Source organism: Arachis stenosperma, unplaced genomic scaffold (genome assembly GCF_014773155.1).
Source record: "Arachis stenosperma cultivar V10309 unplaced genomic scaffold, arast.V10309.gnm1.PFL2 arast.V10309.gnm1.Scaffold_100034, whole genome shotgun sequence".
Taxonomy (NCBI): Eukaryota; Viridiplantae; Streptophyta; class Magnoliopsida; order Fabales; family Fabaceae; genus Arachis; species Arachis stenosperma.
In genome coordinates, this window is record NW_026651373.1 from 466,243 (window position 1) to 490,529 (window position 24,287).

Here is a 24,287-nt window from a genome sequence, read left to right on the forward strand (position 1 = left end):
AGCTAAAAAAAGTCAACCGTCTAGGTGTAGCATTACCGGTGCATAAAAAAATAAAAAATATTTTTTAAAAAAAAATTTTAAAAAACTTAATTTTTTTAAATTATATTATTAAATGTTTTTATTTAAATAATAAAAATAAAATAAAGTTTAGCAATATCTAGTAACAACATATCTATAAATTTATTATTTTTTAAATTTTTAAACTAAAAAATATTTTTTGTATTTTAAAATTAAAAAATTCCAAAATATCCAAAAAAGAAAAAAATAAAAATTTATATTTTTTAAATTAATTTATCTTAATTTGTGAACATGTGCGTCTAAAAAAAATTCACTGTCTAGGTGTAGCATTTTCCGGTGAATAAAAAAATAAAAAATTTTAAAATCCTAAATTTTTTTTTAAATTTTTAAATTATATTATAAAATGGTTTTATTTAATAATAAAAATAAAATAAATTCCAGCAATATCTAATAAACAACAAATCTGTAAATTTATATTTTTATTTTTAAACATAAAAAATATTTTTTCTAATTCTAAAAAATTAAAAATTCCAAAAATATACAAGAAATAAAAAAATTAAAATTTTAAGTTTTTTAAATTAATTATTCTTAATTGTGAACAAGTGCAGCAAAAAAAAGTCAACTATCTGTGTGTAGCATTATCCAGTGAATAAAAAAATAAAAAATTTTAAAAAACTAAATTTTTTATTTGAATTTATAAATTATATTATTAAATATTTTTATTTAAATAATAAAAATAAAATAAATTCTAGCAATATCTAGTAAACAACAGATCTATAAATTTATTATTTTTTTTTTTGAAACTAAAAAATATTTTTTCTAATTGTAAAAAATTCCAAAAATATCCAAAAAATAAAAAAAAATTTTATTTTTAAATTAATTTATTCTTAATTGTTAACAAGTGCAGCTAAAAAAGTCAACTGTCTAGGTGTAGCATTACCCGGTGAATAAAAAAATAAAAATATTTTCAAAAATAAAATATTTTTAAAAACCTAAATTTTATTTTTGAATTTTTAAATGCAGCTATATTAAATGTTTTTTATTTAAATAATAAAAATAAAATAAAGTTCAGCAAAATCTAGTAAAAAAAGATCTATAAATTTATTATTTTTAAATTTTAAACTAAAAAATATTTTTTGTATTTGTAAAAAATTAAAAAATTCCAAAAATATCCCAAAAAAAAAAAAATAAAAATTTATATTTTTTAATTATTCTTAATTGTGAACAAGTGCGTCTAAAAAAAAGTCAATTGTCTAGATGTAGCATTTCCCGGTGAATAAAAAAAATAAAAAATATTTTTAAAAAATAAAAAATTTTAAAAACCTAAATTTTTTATTTTTGAATTTAAATTATATCATTAAATATTTTTTTTAAATAATAAAAATAAAATAAAGTCTAGCAATATCTAATAAACAACAAATTTGTAAATTTATTATTTTTTATTTTTAAACATAAAAATATTTTTTTTAATTGTAAAAAATTCTTAAAATATAAAAAAAAAAAAAAATTAAAATTTTATATTTTTTAAATTAATTATTCTTAATTTGTGAACAGTGCAGCTAAAAAAGTCAATGTCTAGGGTATGATGTGCGGAAAACGATCCGACACAAAAACTCACCGGCAAGTGCACGGGTGCATCAAGAATAATAACTCACGGGAGTGAGGTCGATCCCACAGGGATTGAAGGATTGAGCAAATTTAGTTTAGTGGTTGATTTAGTCAAGCGAATCAAGATTTGGTGAGTGATTTGTGCTTTGCAGAAATTAAATTGCATTGAAAGTAAAGGGAATGTGTAAATTGCATGAAATTAAGAGGCAAGAAATTAAAGTGCTGAATCTTAAAGAACAAGAAATTAAAGGGGCAGAAACTTAGAACACAAGAAAAGTAAATTGCAGAATCTTAAATTGCAAGAAATGTAAATGCTTGAATTGTAAAGGGTATTGGGAGTTGGATTGCAGAAATCAAACAGGAAAAGTAAAATTGCAACAAGCAGCAAATTAGAGAATGGCTTGGATCAAACAGAATCTTAACAGAGAAGTAAATGAGCAAAGGAAACAATAAACAGAGTGGTAAATGGGAAATCCGGATCTCAGGACCCAAGAGACTAGAAAACCAAGTCTAGATCTCAATGCCTTCCTAGACCCAACAAGAACAATTGCAAGGAATTTGTAAATTGCAAAGAGATTAGATGAAGAAGTAAGTAACTGAAATAGAAATTTAATTGCAGTGAAAATAAACAGAGAGATCCAAGGTGAGATTGAAACAGAATTCCTTCAATTCTCCAACCCAAGATCCAAGACAATTGTAATTGAAATTGAAAGCAATAAAAACTAAGAGGGAGAGAATTGAATCTCTTTCCCCCAAACTAAGAAATTAAAGATCACTCAGTAACTAAAACTCTCTGAAAATTCAAAGGAAAGCTCTATGAAAAATAATAAAAGGAAGCTCCCGAATAACTTGAATTCTAGCCTATTTATACACTTCTTCAAATGATCTTCAAGCCTTGAGTTGGGCCTTTGCTCTTGGTGGAATTGGGTTGAAAGAGGCCTTGGTTGATTGCTCTTGAAGTTTGGAGAGGAACCAAAGTGAACCAATTGAACCGGATTGGATTTTTGTAGAAGTTGGAGTAAAAGTTTGAGTCAAAGTTAGGGGTCTAACTTGAGGCTAACTTTTCATATCAGCTAGCAAATTTGCTGTACCAACGTTGGTGCCAAAGTTAGGGGTCTAACTTTGGCTCCAACGTTGGCCATTCCTAATGCACCAATGGCGCCAACGTTAGCACAAAAGTTAGGGGTCTAACGTTGGCGCAAACTTTGCCTCCCATTGTATCTTCATGTGCCAAGTTAGCCCAAAAGTTAGGGGGCTAACGTTGGCGCAAACGTGAGTGGCCCAGGGAGGTTTTTCTAATGCCAACGTTAGCCCAAAAGTTAGGGGGCTAACGTTGGCGCAACGTGAGTAGCCCAGGGAGTTCTTTTTATGCGCCAACTTTGTCTTGTCATGTTGCCAATTTTATGCCCAATATAGACTATCATATATGGTGGAAAGCTCTAAATGTCAGCTTTCTAACCCACTTAGAATCACTTCAATTGGACATCTACAAACTCAAGTTATGATCATTGAAGAGGGGCATGGTTGCTGGCTTTGGTGTGCAGCGTTTGAGGTAAAGTTTGCCTCAACGTTGGCGAAAACGCCAGTTCTGGAGGCTCAAACGTATTGTCCACCCCATACTATTATACATTGTTGGAAAGCCCTGAATGTCTACTTTCATTGCCGTTGGAAGCGCATCAATTGGAGCTCTACATCTCGAATTATACTCCGTTGAAGGTGCAGAGGTCAGTTGGCCTCACTGCAGGTTGCCACCATGTTCGTTATGCACATTGCGGGGCAGTTTTCTCCAATTTAGTGTCATCATGCAGTGCCATATAGCTTGGAAAAGCTTGATTCCTACTTTCCAATGCTTCTTGAATCACCATTTGAAGCTCTGTAGCTCAAGTTATTCTTGTTGGAAGTATACCCCTCAAGCTGTTGTGGTGTGTGGCGCCAACGTTAGCCCAAAAGTTAGGGGTCTAACGTTGGCGCAAACTTTAGTAGCCCAGGGGGTGATTTTCAAATCTAACGTTAGCCCAAAGTTAGGGGTCTAACTTTGAGGCTAACTTTCACCAAAAGTTTGTGCAAAAGTTTGAGGGCTAACTTCAAGTCCAACTTTTGCTTCCTGGTTCATTTCAATTATTTCATTGTCTCTCTTTGCTCTAGCCATTCCTTCTTGCTTCAAACTTTCTTCAAGCTTTCTTCACCTATCATTAATCAACCAAACACATCAAAGCTATGCTCAAATCATGAGTATTCATTCTTTCACATAGTATCAAATATAGCATAAAATCTCATGAAATTGCATTAATTTATCTATGGTGATTCAATCAAAGGAAGCATGAAAATCTACCCAAATTGGTGCTTAGACCTCAGAAAGTGCATAATTCAATTGAAAACAAAAGAAAAAGGACATGTCATCATGTAGCATTACCCGATGAATAAAAAAATAAAAAATATTTTTAAAAAAAAAAATTTTTAAAAACCTAAATTTTTTATTTTTGAATTTTAAATAATATTATTAAATGTTTTTTATTTAAATAATAAAATAAAATAAAGTTCAGCAATATCTAATAAACAACAGATCTATAAATTTATTATTTTTAAAATTTTTAAACTAAAAAAAATATTTTTTGTATTTGTAAGAAATTATAAAATTCCAAAAGTATCCAAAAAAGAAAATTAAAATTTTATATATTTTAAATTAATTTATTCTTAATTTATGAACAAGTGTAGCTAAAAAAAGTCAACCGTCTAGGTGTAGCATTACCCGGTGAATAAAAAAATAATAAATATTTAAAAAAATAAAAATTTTTTAAAAACCTTAATTTTTTATTTTTGAATTTTTAAATTATATTAAATGTTTTTTATTTAAATAATAAAAAAAATAAAGTTCAGCAATATCTAGTAAACAACATATCTATAAATTTATTATTTTTTAAATTTTTAAACTAAAAAAATATTCTTTGCATTTTAAAAATTAAAAAATTCCAAAAATATCCAAAAAAGAAAAAAATAAAAATTTATATTTTTAAATTAATTTATTCTTAATTTGTGAACAAGTGCGTCTAAAAAAATTCAACTGTCTAGGTGTAGTATTTCCCGGTGAATAAAAAAATAAAAAATTTTAAAATCCTAAATTTTTTATTTTTGAATTTTTAAATTATATTATAAAATGTTTTTTATTTAAAAATAAAAATAAAATAAATTCCAGCAATATCTAATAAACAACAGATCTATAAATTTATTATTTTTTAAATTTTTAAACTAAAAAAATATTTTTTGTATTTGTAAGAAATTATAAAATTCCAAAAATATCCAAAAAAGAAAAATTAAAATTTTATATTTTAAATTAATTTATTCTTAATTTGTGAACAAGTGCAGCTAAAAAAGTCAACCGTCTAGGTGTAGCATTACCCGGTGAATAAAAAAATAATAAATATTTTTAAAAAATAAAAAAATTTTAAAAACCTTAATTTTTTATTTTAAAATTTTTAAATTATATTATTAATGTTTTTTATTTAAATAATAAAAAAAAAGTTCAGCAATATCTAGTAAACAACATATCTATAAATTATTATTTTTAAATTTTTAAACTAAAAAAATATTTTACATTTTTAAAAATTAAAAAATTCCAAAAATATCCAAAAAGAAAAAAATAAAAATTTATATTTTTTAAATTAATTTATTCTTAATTTGTGAACAAGTGCGTCTAAAAAAAATTCAACTGTCTAGGTGTAGCATTTCCTGGTGAATAAAAAATAAAAAATTTTAAAATCCTAAATTTTTTATTTTTGAATTTTTAAATTATATTATAAAATTTTTATTTAAATAATAGAAATAAAATAAATTCCAGCAATATCTAATAAACAACAGATCTGTAAATTTATTATTTTTTTATTTTTAAATATAAAAAATATTTTTTTCTAATTCTAAAAAAAAAAAATTCCAAAAATGTACAAGAAATAAAAACTTAAAATTTTAAGTTTTTTAAATGATTTATTCTTAACTTGTGAACAAGTGCAGCAAAAAAAAGTCAACTATCTGTGTGTAGCATTATCCGGTGAATAAAAAAATAAAAAATTTTAAAAAACTAAATCTTTTATTTGAATTTATAAATTATATTATTAAATATTTTTTATTTAAATAATAAAAATAAAATAAATTCTAGCAATATCTAGTAAACAACAGATCTATAAATTTATTATTTTTTTATTTTGAAACTAAAAAATATTTTTTCTAATTGTAAAAAATTCCAAAAATATCCAAAAAAAAAAATTAAATTTTATATTTTTAAATTAATTTATTCTTAATTTGTTAACAAGTGCAGATAAAGTTTTGGGAGGATCTAGAGAGTTTGGTTCAAGGCATACCTTTGGGAGATAAGATTTTCTTATGAGGAGATTTAAATGGCCATGTTGGGAGAGAAGTGACTGGATATGGGAGTATTCACGTAGGCCATGGTTTCGGGGTGATCAATGCCGAGGGTAAAACTATTTGGACTTTTCCTCAACTTTTGATCTTCTCATCGCAAATACATGTTTTAAAAAGAGAGACGAACATCTTATAACCTATAAGAGTGGCATCACAAGCTCTCAAATCGACTTCTTCTTGTTGAGGAGAGTCAACCGGAAATTTTGCATTAACTGTAAAATTATCCCGGGAGAGAGTTTGACAACACAACATAAGGTGCTCGTCATGGATTTTCGCGTTGAGCAAAAGTTGAGGAAAAGACATCATACGAAGAACCCAAGGACGAGGTGGTGGCGGATGAAAGGTGAGGAACAAAGAAGCTTCCTAAGACGGGTAGGAGAAGAGGCAAAGTGGGATGGGAATGGAAGCGCGGAAGAGATGTGGAGGGAGATGGCAGAAGTTATTAGAAGAACAGCAAAAGAAAGTTTTGGTGAATCTAAAGGAATAGGACCAAGAGACAAGGAGTCCTGGTGGTGGAATGCGAGTATACAAGAAAAGATAAAGATAAAAAGGGAATGCTTTAGAGAGTGGTCTTTATGCCGCAATGCAGATAACTGGGAAAAATATAAGGCGGCTAAGAAAGAGACAAAAGTGGCTGTAAGTGAAGCAAGGACAAGAGCATATGAGGGTCTCTACCAGTTTGGGCACGAAAGAAGGAGAAAAGTGTATATATAGAATCGCAAAGAGTCGGAAAAGAAGAGGATAAGGATGGAGAAGTGTTGGCTCAAGAGGAGAAGATTAATGAAAGGTGGAAGAGCTACTTCTACGAGTTATTTAATGAGGACAGAAGACTCTTTCGAGCCTTGGTCGATTATGCACAGGGAAGAAGATCAAAACTTGAGTACTATCGAGGATTCGAGACTTCGAGGCAAAAGAGGCTCTAAAGCAGATGAAAAATGGCAGGGCAGTAGGACCTGATAATATCCCGATTGAGGTTTGGAAGGGTCTTGGAGGAAAGGCATCAACTGGTAACCAAGCTTTTTAATGAGATTTTAAGGTCAAAGAAGATGCCTGATGAGTGGAGAAAGAGCACCTTGGTACCTATCTACAAGAATAAAGGGGATATACAAAGTTGCGGAAACTATAGAGGATTAAGCTTATGAGTCATACTATGAAGTTATGGGAAAGGGTGATAGAACGGAGGTGAGAAAAAGACAAAGTAACAGAGAACCAATTTGGATTTATGCCAGGCAGATCTACCACTGAAGCGATACCTATTAAGAAAGATGGAGAAGTATCGTAGTATAAAAGGGATCTGCACATGGTGTTTATTGATTTGGAAAAAGTGTATGATAGGGTACCAGGGAGGTCTTATGGAAGGTTTTAGAAAAGAGGAGAGTAAGGATCGTATATATTCGGGCAATTAAAGACATGTATGATGAGGCCACAACTAGTGTGAAGACTCAAGGTGGTGTGACAGAGGAATTCCCTATTGGTATAGGATTACACAAGGATCATCTTTAAGTCCATACCTTTTCACATTAGTCTTAGAAGTACTCACAGAGCACATCCAAGAGCCTGTGCCATGGTGCATGCTTTTTGCCGATGATATCGTCCTTGGGAGAGTCAAAGGAAGACCTAAATAAGAAGTTGGAGTTATGAAGAGAAGCTCTAGAAGTGTATGGTCTGCGCATAAGCCGTAACAAGACGGAAGAAGTGTATGGTCTGCGCATAAGCCGTAACAAGACGGAATATATGGAATGTAAATTCAGTCTGAGAAGGGAAAACTCCATATAGAGGTGAAGATTGGAGAAAACATCCTACGAAAAGTTAAAAGTTTTAAGTATCTTGGGTGCATCATACAGGATAATGGAGAGATTGAACAGGATGTAAATCATAGGATCAAGCAGGTGGTCAAAATGGCGGAGTGCATCTTGTTTTATATGCGACAAAAAAGTGCCTTTAAAACTTAAAGGTAAATTCTATCGCACCGCATAAGACCGGCTATGCTGTATGGTACGGATGTGTTGGGCGGCTAAAGGGGAGCACGAACATAAGCTGAGAGAGTGGCAGAGATGAGAGTTGAGATGGATGAGTGGTCATACGCGATTGGATAAAATAAGGAATGAAGATATAAGGGAGAGAGTGGAGTAGCACCCATTGTGGAAAAGATGGTTGAATGTGTCTCAGGATTTGGACATGTGGGAAGAAGACCGATAGAACATCCAGTCAGGAGGGTGGATGAGATGGAAGATGGACAAAGAGCGAAAGGCAGAGGAAGACCTAAGAAGCCATCCGTGAGGTGGTCAAACGAGATCTACATGTAAACAGTCTCTCTGTAGACATGATACATGACAGAGCACAATGGCGTCGTTTGATTCATGTAGCCGACCCAACTTAGTGGGACAAGGCTTTGTTGTTGCTGTTGTTGTAATTTGTTAACAAGTGCAGCTAAAAAAAGTCAACTGTCTAGGTGTAGCATACCCGGTGAATAAAAAATAAAAAATTTTAAAAAATAAAAAATTTTAAAAACCTAAAATTTTTATTTTTGAATTTTTAAATTATATTATAATATTTTTTATTTAAATAAAAAAATAAAATAAAGTTCAGCAAAATCTAGTAAACAACAGATCTATAAATTTATTATTTTTTAAATTTTTAAACTAAAATTTTTGTATTTGTAAGAAATTATAAAATATCAAAAATATCCAAAAAAAAAAAATTAAAATTTTATATATTTAAATTAATTTATTCTTAATTGTGAACAAGTGTTGCTAAAAAAAGTCAACCGTCTAGGTGTAGCATTACCGGTGAATAAAAAATAAAAAATATTTTAAAAAAATAAAAAATTTTAAAAACCTTAATTTTTATTTTTGAATTTTAAATTATATTATAAATGTTTTTATTAATAATAAAAATAAAATAAAGTTCAGCAATATCTAGTAAACACATATCTATAAATTTATTATTTTTTAAATTTTTAAACTAAAAAAATACTTTTTTGTATTTTTAAAAATTAAAAAATTCCAAAAATATCCAAAAAAGAAAAAAATAAAAATTTATATTTTTTAAATTAATTTATTCTTAATTTGTGAACATGTGCGTCTAAAAAAAATTCAACTGTCTAGGTGTAGCATTTCCCGGTGAATAAAAAATAAAAAATTTTAAAATCCTAAATTTTTATTTTTAATTTTTAAATTATATTATAAAATGGTTTTTATTTAAATAATAAAAATAAAATAAATTCCAGCAAATATCTATAAACAACAGATCTGTAAATTTTATTTTTTTATTTTTAAACAAAATTTTTTTTTTCTAATTCTAAAAAATTAAAAATTCCAAAATATACAAGAAATAAAAAAATTAAAATTTTAAGTTTTTTAAATTAATTTATTCTTAACTTGTGAACAAGTGCAGCAAAAAAAAGTCAACTATCTGTGTGTAGCATTATCCGGTGAATAAAAAAATAAAAAATTTTAAAAAACTAAATTTTTTATTTTGAATTTATAAATTATATTATTAAATATTTTTATTTAAATAATAAAATAAAATAAATTCTAGCAATATCTAGTAAACAACAGATCTATAAATTTATTATTTTTTTATTTTGAAACTAAAAAAATATTTTTTCTAATTGTAAAAAAATCCAAAAATATCCAAAAAAGAAAAAATTAAAATTTTATATTTTAAAATTAATTTATTCTTAATTGTTAACAAGTGCAGCTAAAAAAAGTCAACTATCTAGGTGTAGCATTACCCGGTGAATAAAAAAATAAAAAATATTTTAAAAAAATAAAATATTTTTAAAAACCTAAATTTTTTATTTTTGAATTTTTAAATTATATTATTAAATGTTTTTTATTTAAATAATAAAAAAAAATAAAGTTCAGCAATATCTAGTAAACAACATATCTATAAATTATTATATTTTAAATTTTTAAACTAAAAAAATATTCTTTACATTTTTAAAAATTAAAAAATTCCAAAAATATCCAAAAAAGAAAAAAATAAAAATTTATATTTTTTAAATTAATTTATTCTTAATTTGTGAACAAGTGCGTCTAAAAAAAATTCAACTGTCTAGGTGTAGCATTTCCCGGTGAATAAAAAAATAAAAAATTTAAAATCCTAAATTTTTTATTTTTGAATTTTTAAATTATATTATAAAATGTTTTTTGTTTATAATAAAATAAAATAAATTCCAGCATATCTAATAAACAACAGATCTATAAATTTATTATTTTAAATTTTTAAACTAAAAAAAATATTTTTTGTATTTGTAAGAAATTATAAAATTCCAAAAATATCCAAAAAGAAAAATTAAAATTTTATATTTTAAATTAATTTATTCTTAATTTGTGAACAAGTACAGCTAAAAAAGTCAACCGTTTAGGTGTAGCATTACCGGTGAATAAAAATAATAAATATTTTAAAAAAAATAAAAAATTTTTAAAAACCTTAATTTTTTAATTTTGAATTTTAAATTATATTATTAAATATTTTTTATTTAAATAATAAAAAAAAATAAAGTTCAGCAATATCTAGTAAACACATATAAATTTATTATTTTTTAAATTTTTAAACTAAAAAAATATTTTTACATTTTTAAAATTAAAAAATTCCAAAAATATCCAAAAAAGAAAAAAAAAAAATTATATTTTTTAAATTAATTTATTCTTAATTTGTGAACAAGTGCGTCTAAAAAAAATTCAACTGTCTAGGTGTAGCATTTCTCGGTGAATAAAAAAATAAAAAATTTTAAAATCCTAAATTTTTTATTTTGAATTTTAAAATTATATTATAAAATGTTTTTTTATTTAAATAAAAATAAAATAAATTCCAGCAATATCTAATAAACAACAGATCTGTAAATTTATTATTTTTGTTATTTTTAAACATAAAAAATATTTTTTCTAATTCTAAATAGTTAAAAAATTCCAAAAATATACAAGAAATAAAAAAAATTAAAATTTTAAGTTTTTAAATTAATTATTCTTAACTTGTGAACAAGTGCAGTAAAAAAAAGTCAACTATCTGTGTATAGCATTATCCGGTGAATAAAAAAATAAAAAATTTTAAAAAACTAAATTTTTATTTTGAATTTTTAAATTATATTATTAATATTTTTTATTTAAATAATAAAAATAAAAAAATTCCATCAATATCTAGAAAACAACAGATCTATAAATTTATTATTTTTTATTTGAAACTAAAAAAATATTTTTTCTAATTGTAAAAACATTCCAAAAATATCCAAAAAAGAAAAAATTAAAATTTTATATTTTTTAAATTAATTTTTCTAATTTGTGAACAAGTGAAGCTAAAAAAAGTCAACTGTCTAGGTGTAGCATTATCCGGTGAATAAAAAAATAAAAATATTTAAAAAAATAAAAAATTTTTAAAAACCTAAATTTTTTTATTTTTGAATTTTGAAATTATATTATTAAATGTTTTTTATTTAAATAATAAAAATAAAATAAAGTTCAACAATATCTAGTAAACAACATATCTATAAATTTATTATTTTTAAATTTTTAAACTAAAAAAATATTTTTCTTATTTTTAAAAAATTAAAAAATTCCAGAAATATCCAAAAAAGAAAAAATATAAATTTATATTTTTTTAAATTAATTTATTCTTAATTTGTGAACAAGTGCGTCTTGAAAAAAGTCAACTGTCTAGGTGTAGCATTTTCCGATGAATAAAAAATAAAAAATATTTTAAAAATAAAAAATTTTAAAACCTAAATTTTTTATTTTGAATTTTTAAATTATATTAATGTTTTTTATTTAAATAATAAAAAAAATAAAGTCCAGCAATATCTAATAAACAACAGATCTATAAATTTATTATTTTTTATTTTTAAACATAAAAAATATTTTTTTCTAATTATAAAAAATAAAAAATTCCAAAAAATATACAGGAAATAAAAAAATTAAAAATTTAAGTTTTAAATTAATTTATTCATAACTTGTGAACAAGTGCAGCAAAAAAAAGTCAACTATCTGTGTGTAGCATTATCCAGTGAATAAAAAAATAAAAAATTTTAAAAAACTAAATTTTTTATTTTGAATTTTTAAATAATATTATAAAATATTTTTTATTTAAATAATAAAAATAAACTAAATTCCAGCATATCTAGAAAACAACAGATCTATAAATTTATTTTTTTATTTTGAAACTAAAAAAATATTTTTTCTAATTGTAAAAAATTCCAAAAATATCCAAAAAGAAAAAATTAAAATTTTATATTTTTAAATTAATTTATTCTTAATTTGTGAACAAGTGAAGCTAAAAAAGTCAACTGTCTAGTTGTAGCAATATCCAGTGAATAAAAAAAATAAAAAATATTTTAAAAAATAAAAATTTTTAAAAACCTAAATTTTTATTTTTGAATTTTTAAATTATATTATTAAATATTTTTATTTAAATAATAAAAATAAAATAAAGTTCAGCAATATCTAGTAAACAACAGATCTATAAATTTATTATTTTTTAAATTTTAAACTAAAAAAATATTTTTGTATTTGTAAGAAATTATAAAATTCCAAAATATCCAAAAAAGAAAAATTAAAATTTTATATATTTTAAATTAATTATTCTTAATTTGTGAACAAGTACAGCTAAAAAAAGTCAACTGTCTGGGTATATCATTACTGGTGAATAAAAAAATAAAAAATATTTTTAAAAAATAAAAAATTTTTAAAAACCTAAATTTTTTATTTTTGGATTTTTAAATTATATTATTTAATGTTTTTATTTAAATAAAAATAAAATAAAGTTCAGCAATATATAGTAAACAACAGATCTATAAATTTATTATTTTTTAAATTTTTAAACTAAAAAAATATTTTTTGTATTTATAAGAAATTATAAATTCCAAAAATATCCAAAAAAGAAAAAATTAAAATTTTATATATTTTAAATTAATTTATTCTCAATTTGAGAAAGTGTAGCTAAAAAAAAAGTAAATCGTCTAGGTGTAGCATTATGATGCTTTGCATATTTACTATATTAGATAGTTAGTTTAGTGGTTTTAGCTTAGTTTCACTCATTTTCTCTAAATAAACAAGTCTTTTTATGAGTTTTGTCTTCATGCATGAGAATACCAAGGAACATGTTGATTTTAGCCAAATTCATGCAAATGATTTAAGGAATACATAAATGAATGAGTATGAATGAATCTCATGAAATTAATTGCATGGATTGGTAAGACTTTGAAGCTATTTCCCTTGTTAATGATAGGTGATGAAACAAGAAAGCATTGAAGCAAGAATGAAGCAAACTGGGCAAGAAGAAGAGGAGTTGTTGGCGTTGCCAACTTGGAGAAAGGGTGAGTGTTTGAAGGCAACGCAAGGCAGCCCTAGAGAGCACATTTGGGCGTTGCCAACTTAGAGAAAGAGTGAGTGTTTGATGGCAACGCAGGCAAGCAAGGAATTAGGCCAGGGAGGAGCTCGAGGGCGTTGCCAACGTGGGAATAAAGAAACGTTATTCAAGGCAACGCTGAGCTAGAAGATTTCGCCCAGAGAAGAAGTTCGAGCACGTTACCAACGTGCTACTACATTTGAGTGTTCCTTGGCAACGCACACAAGCAAGGCTTGGCCCAGGAGGAGAGGAAGCTGGCGTTGCCAACGCTAGGAACAAGGGACTTTGGCAACGCATACAAGCAAGCTTGGCCCAAGAGGAGGAGAAGCTGGCGTTGCCAACGCCAGAAAAATAGGCGTGTTCAATGACAACGCCAAGCAACAAACATGGAGCCTTGAGGAAGGCTCGAGCACGTTGCCAACGTGCTGAAAAGAAGGAGTGTTCATCACAACGCAGCAACCCTGGCGGCTTGACCTTGCTCTCTTCCATGGAGTATCTTGAGTTGTAGACCTTCAAATGATGCACTCTCAACGGCATTGAAAAGTAGACATCCAGAGCTTTCCAACCATATATCATAGTATGGGGTTGACGTTCGTTTAAAGCTTCAAAAGCGGGCTTCGTTTAGAGCTTCAGAATCAGAAGACGTTGGCAACTTGGAAATACAAAGGCGTTTTGCCAAAAACGCCTGCGATTTAGCAGCCTGACCATGTCCCCTTCAATGGAGCATAACTTGAGCTACAGAGATCCAAATTGAGTGATTCCAGTTGTGTTGGAAAGCTGACATTCAGAGCTTTTCAACCATATATAATAGTCTATAGTGAAGCATGAAATGGAAGCTTGAATCAGAGTCATCTTTAGGTCCCAAAAACAAGAAAATGAGGTTGAAATTTGAGGAAGCTAGAAACTAGCCCTGGAGGGAGCACGAGCACGTTGCCAAGTGCTAACAAGGGGGCGTGTTTGGTGACAACGCCAGCCTCATGTCTCAGCCTTGGGAGGCTTGGCACGTTGCCAACTTGGGAGGAAAGGGGCGTTTTCAGCAACAACTTGGCAGCTTGACCTTACCTTCTTTGAGGAAGCATAACTTGAGCTAGAAAAATCCAATTGAGATGATTTCAAGTGCATTAGAAAGAAGACACTCTGAGCTTTCCAATGATGTATGATAGTCCATATTGAAGCAGAGGATTGATACTCAAATTTTGGGCAACATTAAGCATGAATTAGAGTCAAGAAGAAGGAAAACAAGTTGTTAGCAACAACTTGGGCTAGCAACGCCCAAGTCTCAAAGCTCACCCCCAGGAAACACAATGCACGTTGCTAACGCATTAAGGCTAGCGTTATTGGCAAAAATGCCAAGCCATTGGGCCAGAAGCATGAATGAACTCCTCCTTCCATGTCTAGCAACACTTCTTCCATTGAGCCAAGAATTCAACAAAGAGGAAGCCCACATTGCTAGCCCAATTGAAGATCTTTGAAGGAGTTTTAGGACTAATATAAATAGAGAAGGAGTTTGTACTTTGAGAAAACTTTTTGACACTTAGATTTCTAGACTTTTAGCACTTACTAGCACTTTTACTTGGAGAACTCTCTAGCATTTCCGGGAGGATACCCGGAGAGCTATTTTGGTTCTTCTTGGAACTTTTCTTCTTCATTTTTGAGTTTTTAAGCATTTTCTTCTTCTTCTTCATCCTTCTTGACACTTAGTTTAATTTCGTTTATGGCAATTGTTGTTGAAATTGGAGCTATGATTCACTAAACCCCACTTTCATTAGGGAGAAGAGCTCTGCTTGTTGAATGCATTGAAATCATCTTCTCCTTCTCAATTCAAGTGGTTAATCCAAGAGAAAATTCTTGTTCTTCAAAGATTCAACCACCATCGAGAGAGGGGTTAATATATGAATTATGTGATGAATTTGAGAAATGAACCACATAGTTCAGTTTAGAGTTCATCCTTTCATAATCTCCTTAATCAATTCACTTTGGTTGGTATGTGAGATGTAACCTCCCTAAGTTGAGATTCTGGAAATTATGTGGCTTGGATTAGAAATTGAGCTTCATCTCTTCTCATGAACAATTAGATCACGAGAGTGGCAATTGGCTATGTTGAGAGAAATTGGATCACCAAGAGATTGGGATTCAATTACCCACTTGCCATGGATCTATACCCATGATTGAGAAGGAATTGATCAACATCAATTCATGAGAATTTGCATCTCTGATCCCTAATGATCCTCTCCATCATTAATTCTTATTTCTTTGCTCTTAGTTGTTTGAACACCCATTACCCCTTTTCCCTTCTACGTTCTTGCAATTTATTATTGTCATCTACATTCTGTCTCTTTATTTCTTGCTCTTGCTCTTATGCTCTTTAAATTTCTGAACCTTTAATTCCTTTAAATTTATCTTTGATGTCATTTAAGTTTCTTGCATTTTAAGTTTCAGTTATTTACTTTCATTTTATTTCTATATTCCAGTTCTTTAAATTTCTTGCCATTTAAATTCCTGCAATTATGTTCAAAAGTCACAATGCTCATAAAATCAAAACCATGTTTGCTTGACTAAATCCATCATTAAACTAAAGTTGCTTAATCTACCAATCTCCGTGGGATCGACCTCACTCTTAGTGAGTTTATTACTTGATACGACCCGGTATACTTGCCGGTTGTACGTGAAATCAAATTTTACGTATCAAGTTTTGGCACCGTTGCCGGGGATTGGAAAGATTGACAATGATTAAGTGAATGGTGGTTTATATTAAGCATTTTTTTTAGTGTTTTTGTTATGCCCACTAACTGTTTGATACTTTATTTCACTAACTCTAATTCCACTCTAGTTCTAGAGTTTCACTTGTGATTTGGTTTTGTTGTGTATGTCAGGAGCTAATAGACTTAATATTGAGGACGAGACAACCCTCCGAAGGGTAAGGAGAGTAGAAAGAGGAAAGGGGAGTTGGTGAAGAGGAATCAGAGAGAGAAGACCAAGTCATGGAGGACGACATGCACAATCCTCCTGGAGGGGTCAACAACAATGATGGACCACCTAGAAGGGTGCTATCTTCTTATACCATCCCTGATCCAAGACATTGTGGGAGCAGTATTGCCACTCCAAGTGTTCAGGCCAATAACTTTGAGTTAAAACCCAACTCATCACTTTGGTACAAAACAACTTCTCCTATGGAGGGGGACCTCTTGAAGACCCAAATCAACATTTGTCTATTTTTCTGAGGATATGCAATACAGTGAAAACAAATGGAGTGCATCCAGATGTCTACAAACTGCTGCTATTCCCATTCTCTTTGAGGGACAAGGCCACTCAATGGCTAGAGTCATTCCCCAAGGAAAGCCTCGACAATTGGAATGACCTGATGGGTAGATTTCTAGCAAAGTTCTATATATGAAGCCTGGGAAAGATATAAGGCACTAAGAGAAGATGTCCACTGACATGTTTAGTGATTGGGTCAAACTCCAAAACTTCTATGAAGGCTTAAGCTTAGAAGCAAGGAAGGACTAGACTACTCATCAGGAGGATCACTCACCATGATAAAAACTGCTGAGGGGCTCAAGACCTCATTGAGATTGTGGCAAACAATCAGTATTATTACTCATCAGAGAGGTAACATAACCCGACCCCAAAGAAAGGCGTAATGGAGCTTGAAGTGTTGACGCTATCTTGGCACAAAATAAGTTAATGCACCAACAAATCCAACAATAAATGGAAATGATAACAAAGAGATGGATGGTCTCCAGCTAGCATCAGTGAAACAACAAATCAATCATCACTTGAATGGAGCCAAGGTGAAGGGACCATTGTTGAACAGCCACAAGAACAAGTTCAGTACATGCAGAATACTTCAAATTCTCAGGATGAATTTCATGGTGATACCTACAACCCATCCTGGAAAAATCATCCCAATCTAAAGTGGGGTGAAACCATTGGCAAAAGAACAACAACCACAACCACACCCGTAAACAAATAACCAAAATCACCATGTCACCAACACTAACCAATATAGAAAACACAAAACATATCAACCACCTCATAATAATTCACAAACTCACCAAAACAACTTTCCTGCACCAACATCTAACTCACAAACTACCACACTAATCCACCCAACAACTTCCAACAACAATCAACCCCCATCATATCCCCAATTGACCATCATGAGACCAGAATCTCAAATCTTGAAGCAACCTTGCAAGCACTTGCTCAAACCACTCAAGCCTTAATCAAGGGACAAAAGGAACATGAGGCCACCATGAAGAGTATTGAGCGACAAGTGGACAATTAGCCAAACAAGCTGATGACAAGTCATCTTAGCCTAGTTTCATTAGCCTTTTTCTTTTATTTTCAATTGAATTATGCACTTTCTTGAGCCAAAAGCAATTGGGTAGATTTTCATGTTTCCTTTGATTTAATCAACCATGTATGAATTCATGCTATTTCATGAGGTTTTATGCTATAATTGTCACATATTATGAAAGAATGAATATCTCATGATTTTGAGCATAGCTTTGATGTGTTTGGTTGATTAATGATAGGTGAAGAAAGCTTGGAGAAAGGTTGATACAAGAAGAAAGGGCTAGGAGGAAGAGAACAAAAAGTTTGAGCAAAAGTTTGCCTCAAACTTTAGCTCAAACTTTTGGACTAATTGAAAATGAACCAGGAAGCAAAAGCTGGACCAAAAGTTAGCCTCAAACTTTTGGCTAACTTTTGGGCAAAAGCTGGAGCAAAAGTTAGCCCCTAACTTTTTGGCTAACTTTTGGGCAAAAGTTGGAGCAAAAGTTAGTCCAAAAGTTTTGCCTCAAACTTTAGCTCAAACTTTTGGACTAATTGAAAATGAACCAGGAAGCAAAAGCTGGACCAAAAGTTAGCCTCAAACTTTTGGCTAACTTTTGGGCAAAAGCTGGAGCAAAAGTTAGCCCCTAACTTTTTGGCTAACTTTTGGGCAAATTGGAGCAAAAGTTAGTCCCTAACTTTTGGCTAACTTTTGGCATGAAAAACACTCCCTGGATGCACCAAAAGTTTGCGCCAACGTTAGCCCCTAACTTTTTGGCTAACGTTGGCGCCTGAAAAACTCTCCCTGGGCTAGCAAAAGTTTGCGCCAACGTTAGCCCCTCCATGAAAACCAAGGGGAGGCCAACGTTGGAGCAAAAGTTAGACCCCTAACTTTTGCCCCAACGTTGGTATCAGCAAACAAGGGTGCTGATGTGAAAAGTTGGAGCAAAAGTTAGACCCTAACTTTTACTCAAGCTTTCATGATTCCAACCCGGTTCAATTCGGTTCTTCTCCAAACTCCAAGAGCAATTAACCAAAGCCTCTATCAAACCCAATTCCATCAAGAGCAAAGGCCCATTGAAGGCTTGAAAACCATTTGAAGAAAGTGTATAAATAGCATAGGATTTAAGTTTTAGGGAGCTTTCCTTTTAGCTTTTTAGAGCGTTTTTGGAGAGCTTTTTGGTGTTGAGTGAATTTTAATTTCTAAGTCCGGGGAAGGAGAATTGAATTCCCTTCCTCTTAGTTTTCTTGCTTTCAATTTCAATTACAATTGTCTTGGATCTTGGTTGGAGAATTGAAGGAAATCTGTTTCAATCTCATCCAGAGACTCTCTGTTTCATTTTACTGCATACTTGGAATTTCCGTTTTGATTAATTGCTTCTGTCTCTACTTTCTCTACAATTTACAATTACAATCCTTTGCAATTGTTCTTGTTGGATCTAGGAAGGCATTGAGATCTAGACTTGGTTATCTAGTCTCTTGTCCCTGAGATCTGGATTTCAATTACATTCTCTATTAATGCTTTTCAAGCTCATTTTACATTTCTGCTTTAGATCCGATTCAATCCAAATCCTCTTTTACTCTCTGCTTGTTGCAATTTTACTTTTCCTTGTTTAATTTCTGCAAATCCAACTCCCAATACCCTTTACAATTCAAGCCATTTACATTTCTTGCACTTTAAGATTTTGCAATTTACATTTCTTGCGTTCTAAGTTTCTGCCATTTAATTTCTTGTTCTTTAAGATTCAACACTTTAATTCCTGTTCTCTTAATTTCATGCCAATTACCCATTCCCTTTACTTTCTATGCAATTTAAATTTTGCAAATCACAAATCTCTCAACCAAATCTTGATTCGCTTGACTAAATCAACCACTAAACTAAAATTGCTCAATCCTTCAATCCCTGTGGGATCGACCTCACTCCCGTGAGTTATTATTACTTGATGCGACCCGGTGCACTTGCCGGTGAGTTTTGTGTCGGATCGTTTTCCGCACATCAAGTTTTTGGCACCGTTGCCGGGGATTGAAATAGATTGACAATGATTAAGTGAAGTGGAGATCTAGATCAAGCATTTTTTCTTTTCTGTTTCTTTAACTTTTGACTAACACGCTAAACTATTTGAATTTTTGCCTAAGCTAACTAATATTTCACTTCAGCCATGGATTAAAGTGTTATTGCTTTTCTGATATTATGTGATTCTTGTGTTTTGCTTGTATGTCAGATACAAGAGAAAGATCCCTACCTTTCATGAAACTGACGAAAGAATCCTCCAAAGGCTAAGAAGAGAAGCAAGAGAAAAAAATGTTTGCTGGAGAGGAAGAATCAGATGAAGAATATCATGAATTGGAGGAACACTCAACAAATCCAACAAATCCACCAGTGAGAATGGCCAACAACAATGGTCAACCCCAGAGAGAGTCTTGGCTTCATATACATTTGCTAATCCAAGGCATTGTGGGAGTAGCATCCTTACCCCAAATGTCGATGCAAATAACTTTGAATTGAAGCCCCAACTCATCACCTTGGTGCAGAACAACTGTTCTTATGGAGGAGGCCCCTTGGAAGATCCAAACCAGCACCTATCCACCTTCCTGAGGATTTGTAACACTGTCAAAACCAATGGTGTGCCTCCTGACAGCTACAAGCTATTGCTATTCCCATTTTCTCTCAGAGACAAGGCCACTCAATGGTTGAAATCATTTCCAAGAGACAGCATCAACAATTGGGATGATTTGGTAACCAAGTTCCTTGCCAAATTTTACCCACCTCAAAGGATCATAAGGTTGAAGACTGAGGTACAAACATTTACACAAATGAGTCTGAACCCATCCATGAGGCTTGGGAGAGATACAAGGCTCTAATCAGGAAATGTCCTCCTGAAATGTTCACTGAGTGGGATAAGCTGCAGAATTTCTATGAGGGCTTAACATTGAAATCCCAGGAAGCTTTGGATCATTCAGCTGGAGGTTCTTTGCAACTCATGAAAACTGCAGAGGAAGCTCAAAATCTCATCGATATGGTGGCCAACAACCAATACTTCTTCGCTCATCAAAGAAACTGCCAACCATCACAAAGGAGAGGAGTAATGGAGCTAGAAGGAGTTGACACCCTCCTAGCTCAAAACAAGATAATGCAGGAGCAAATTCAACAACAATTTGAGCAGATGGCTAAAAAGATTGATAGCCTGCAAGTTGCAGCAGTGAATACAAGCCAACCATCAACCAAATGGGGGCAAAATGAAGAAAACCAAGAAGATCAGCAGCAGGAACAACCTCAATATGTGCATAACCAAAGCTCCGGCCAAAATGAAGTCTATGGTGACATCTACAATCCATCCTGGAAGAACCATCCAAACATAAGATGGGGAGATAACCACACTCAAAATCAGCAACCATGGCAACAAAATTCAAACCAAAACAACTCAAGAAACAACCAAAATCACAACTAGCAAAACACTAACCCCAATCCATATAGAAACCCCAAAACAACCACTCAAATTCAAGCTACTTTCCACCCAATAACCAAACCACTAACCAAAACACCCACCATCAACCTTCAACACCCACAACCAGCCACAAACATCACAAGACACTCAAAGGATCTCCCAACTTGGAGACATTGATAGAAAAGATGATGAAGCCCAGAGATAATGATGGAGAAACTCATGAAAAATCAAGAGATGGCAAGACAAGATCAAGAAGCAGCAAGAAAAGATCAAGCCACAACAAGCAAAAACCAAGAAGCTTCAATCAAAAATCTCGAGAGCATATGGAACAAATGGCTAAACGAATTACAGATGCATCCCCAAGTGCCACTCAAGACCACCCAAGGGACAAAGGAAAAGCTACAAAGTGGGATGAGTGTAAAGCAATCATAGTGGAAAGTGAGAAGAAAGCCATCAATCAGGAAGAACACAACAGAGAAGTTCCACAAGAAGAGACAGAAGAGAGAAGTGAAGAGGATCAGAAAATCAAGAATGCAAAAAGCTCAAAGAGAGATAAGGACATTCTTGAAACACAACTACAAGAGAAGAAGGAAAGGGTGAAGCCACATATCCCCAAACTTCCATACCCTCAGAGGTTCAAAAAAGAGAATGAGGATAAGCAATACTCAAAGTTCCTGGACATATTCAAGACCCTCAGCATCAATATTCCTTTCTTAGAAGCACTTGAACAGATGCCAGTGTATGCCAAATTTATGAAGGAAGTGCTGACAAAGAAAAAGTCCCTAAAAGAAGGACAAATTGTTGAGATGACAAAGGAATGTAGTGCTATTCTCCAAAGAGAGTTACCAGAGAAGAAAGATGATCCTGGGAGTTTTTATATACCTTGCACTATAGGAGACATAACAATTGAAAAGTCATTCTGTGACCTTGGTGCAAGCATAAACTTGATGCCTTTGTCTCTAATGAGGAAACTTCGAATTTGTGAGCTGAAATCCACACGAATACTCCTTCAAATGGCTGACAAATCCATCCAGCAAGCAGTTGAAGTTGTAGAGAATGCGCTGGTAAAAGTGGGAAAATTTCTTCTCCCAGCTGATTTTGTCATTCTGGATATGGAGGAGGACCCTAACACCCCCATCATCCTAGGGAGGCCTTTTTTTGCTACGGGCAGAGCACTGATAGATGTTGAAAAAGGGGAATTGTTGCTGAGAGTGCATGATGAGCACCTAGCATTCCATGTGTTTAAAACCCCACATGAGCCCACTCAAGAAGAAGAGTGTACGGAGGATAAGGCCAGAGATCAAAGTTTGAAGGAGGTAGTCAATGAGTTAGCTCCAAGACTTCCAAATCCATGCTTGAAAGAAGTAGAGATGGTGCAACAGACCAAAGAAATCAAGGAGGAACTAGATCCAAAACTTCCAGATGAGAAATTCAACATCTCAGATAAGGAACCACCAAGGCAGGGAGTATCTTTTGAGAAAGAAAAAAAGAAGAGGCCAAGAGGGTGGAGAAACAAGAAGATCCCTACTGAAGGCTTTTCACCAGGGGATAAAGTAGTGTTAAACACCCAACCAATGAAGGTGTCCCCACAATCATCCGAATACTACACTGTAAACCGGGTCCTTTCACTTGAACACCTAGAGATCATCAAAAAGGAGACCGGAAGGAAGTTCACAGTAAGAGGAGAAAAGCTGAGGCACTATGATCTTCAACCCCCATGATCTAAGTGGATTGATGTCAAGCTAATGACAATAAAGAAGCGCTTGTTGGGAGGCAACCCAACCTGAGGTAGTTCACTTTTCATAGCTATTTCAATAAAAGGGTTAATTAGACTTATCTATATTGCAAGGAGCTAAGTTTGGTGTTGCACACCAAAATAAATTAAGAGAGAATGAAAGATTCTAAGTTTGGTGTTTCACCAAATTCTCATTTAAAAGCACATTCTCACCTTCTGCATACATGGATGCTAGCTCCGAGTAATCAGATAAACTAATTAACCAATTGTTTACTTTTTAGTTTTTCTAGTTTTTATTGTCTTTAACAAAGATAGGAGGATTTCACATATAGTTATTTTGATGCATGAGGAAGGTGGCAAGGAACTAAGTTTGGTGTTCACACACCAAAGTAAGTTCAAAAGCCTACAAGAAAATTCTGCACACTAACAAGTTACCTAAGGGCTTGAGAAACAAGCAACTTCCATGAACTTTATAGGAATTCAATCACTCTCTTGGAAGGGTTACATACCATCAGCTGAGAGTAAGAAGAAGAAGCCACCAAGAGGTTGTATTGTCACTTAATTTTATCAGCATTTAACTGTTCTAATTTGGAAGTTTGAGTGTTACCATTGCAACAGTAACTGTTAGTTCAGTCATTTTGCATCTTGAGTGTTCTAGTTGAAATAAGTATGCTAGTTTAAGTATGTGCTTGTGTGTTTACTTTCACTTAACAAAAAGCATGCTTTGTCCCCTGCATTTTCAATTCAATAAAAGAAATGTTTGAATGTGAAATGAGATAGTCCTCTGTTAGACAGAAGTACAATAAGAGTAAGTGGTGGTATGTATGTGTGATTGTATGATAGCTCACTTTTAGTGAATAAGAGAACTAGGATGTCTCCTTCTAAGTAGAAAGTGGCCTACTGTCTATGAATCTCAATCAAATAAAAGTCCTTGGTTGGAAAGAAAAACAAAAAGAAAGAAAAAAAGGAGAAAAAGAAATAGCCAAAGAGTGGCAGTAGAACAAAAGAAAACAAAAAGAAACAAAGCTGGACACCAATAGCTTGAACCTTAGAATATATGCCTGTGGTGTCTTTGTATTAGGATCTGCTTGGATTATTAAGCTCTTTGGAGTGCATCAACACTCGGTGACTTGGGTTAACTAACCCGGGATCATCAGCTGAAAGTCCACTATCAAGAGCAACCTAACTACAAGGCATTTAGTAGCCCAAAGAGGTGCTGGGCATCAATGTTCTAAGAAGGAATGTGAGCCAAGTGTCTATAGTGAATAATGTGTCAAGTATAAAGAAAAGGAAATGAACTTGCTACACATGACACTCAAATAAAGCTTATGAACAAAATAATAGCCAAGGATAAAGAAATAATGAGAGGTCATATCAGTATGTTACTTGAAGCTTGAAGGAGACTTTCTAGGCTTAAGAGTCAATAAGAGGTGAGTGTTTACATATCC

At 31.4% G+C, this 24,287-nt stretch overlaps 1 protein-coding gene across 1 annotated transcript; it reads left to right on the top strand.

Annotated features, from left to right (window-relative positions):
* Positions 1–21,289: 21,289 nt before the first annotated feature.
* On the top strand, positions 21,290–23,129 carry LOC130960017 (uncharacterized). The gene is made up of 3 exons (XM_057885379.1): positions 21,290–21,700; positions 21,836–22,570; positions 23,121–23,129. The coding sequence occupies exons 1-3, from the start codon at positions 21,290–21,292 to the stop codon at positions 23,127–23,129; spliced, it is 1,155 nt and encodes a 384-aa protein (XP_057741362.1).
* The last annotated feature ends 1,158 nt before the right edge of the window (positions 23,130–24,287 follow it).

Coding starts and splice junctions, on each gene's coding strand:
- LOC130960017 (XM_057885379.1), top strand. CDS start 21,290: ATGATGAAGCCCAGAGATAATGATGGAGAAACTCATGAAAAATCAAGA. Junction 21,701..21,835: donor TACAAGAGAAGAAGGAAAGG/GTGAAGCCACAT, acceptor GCACTTGAACAG/ATGCCAGTGTATGCCAAATT.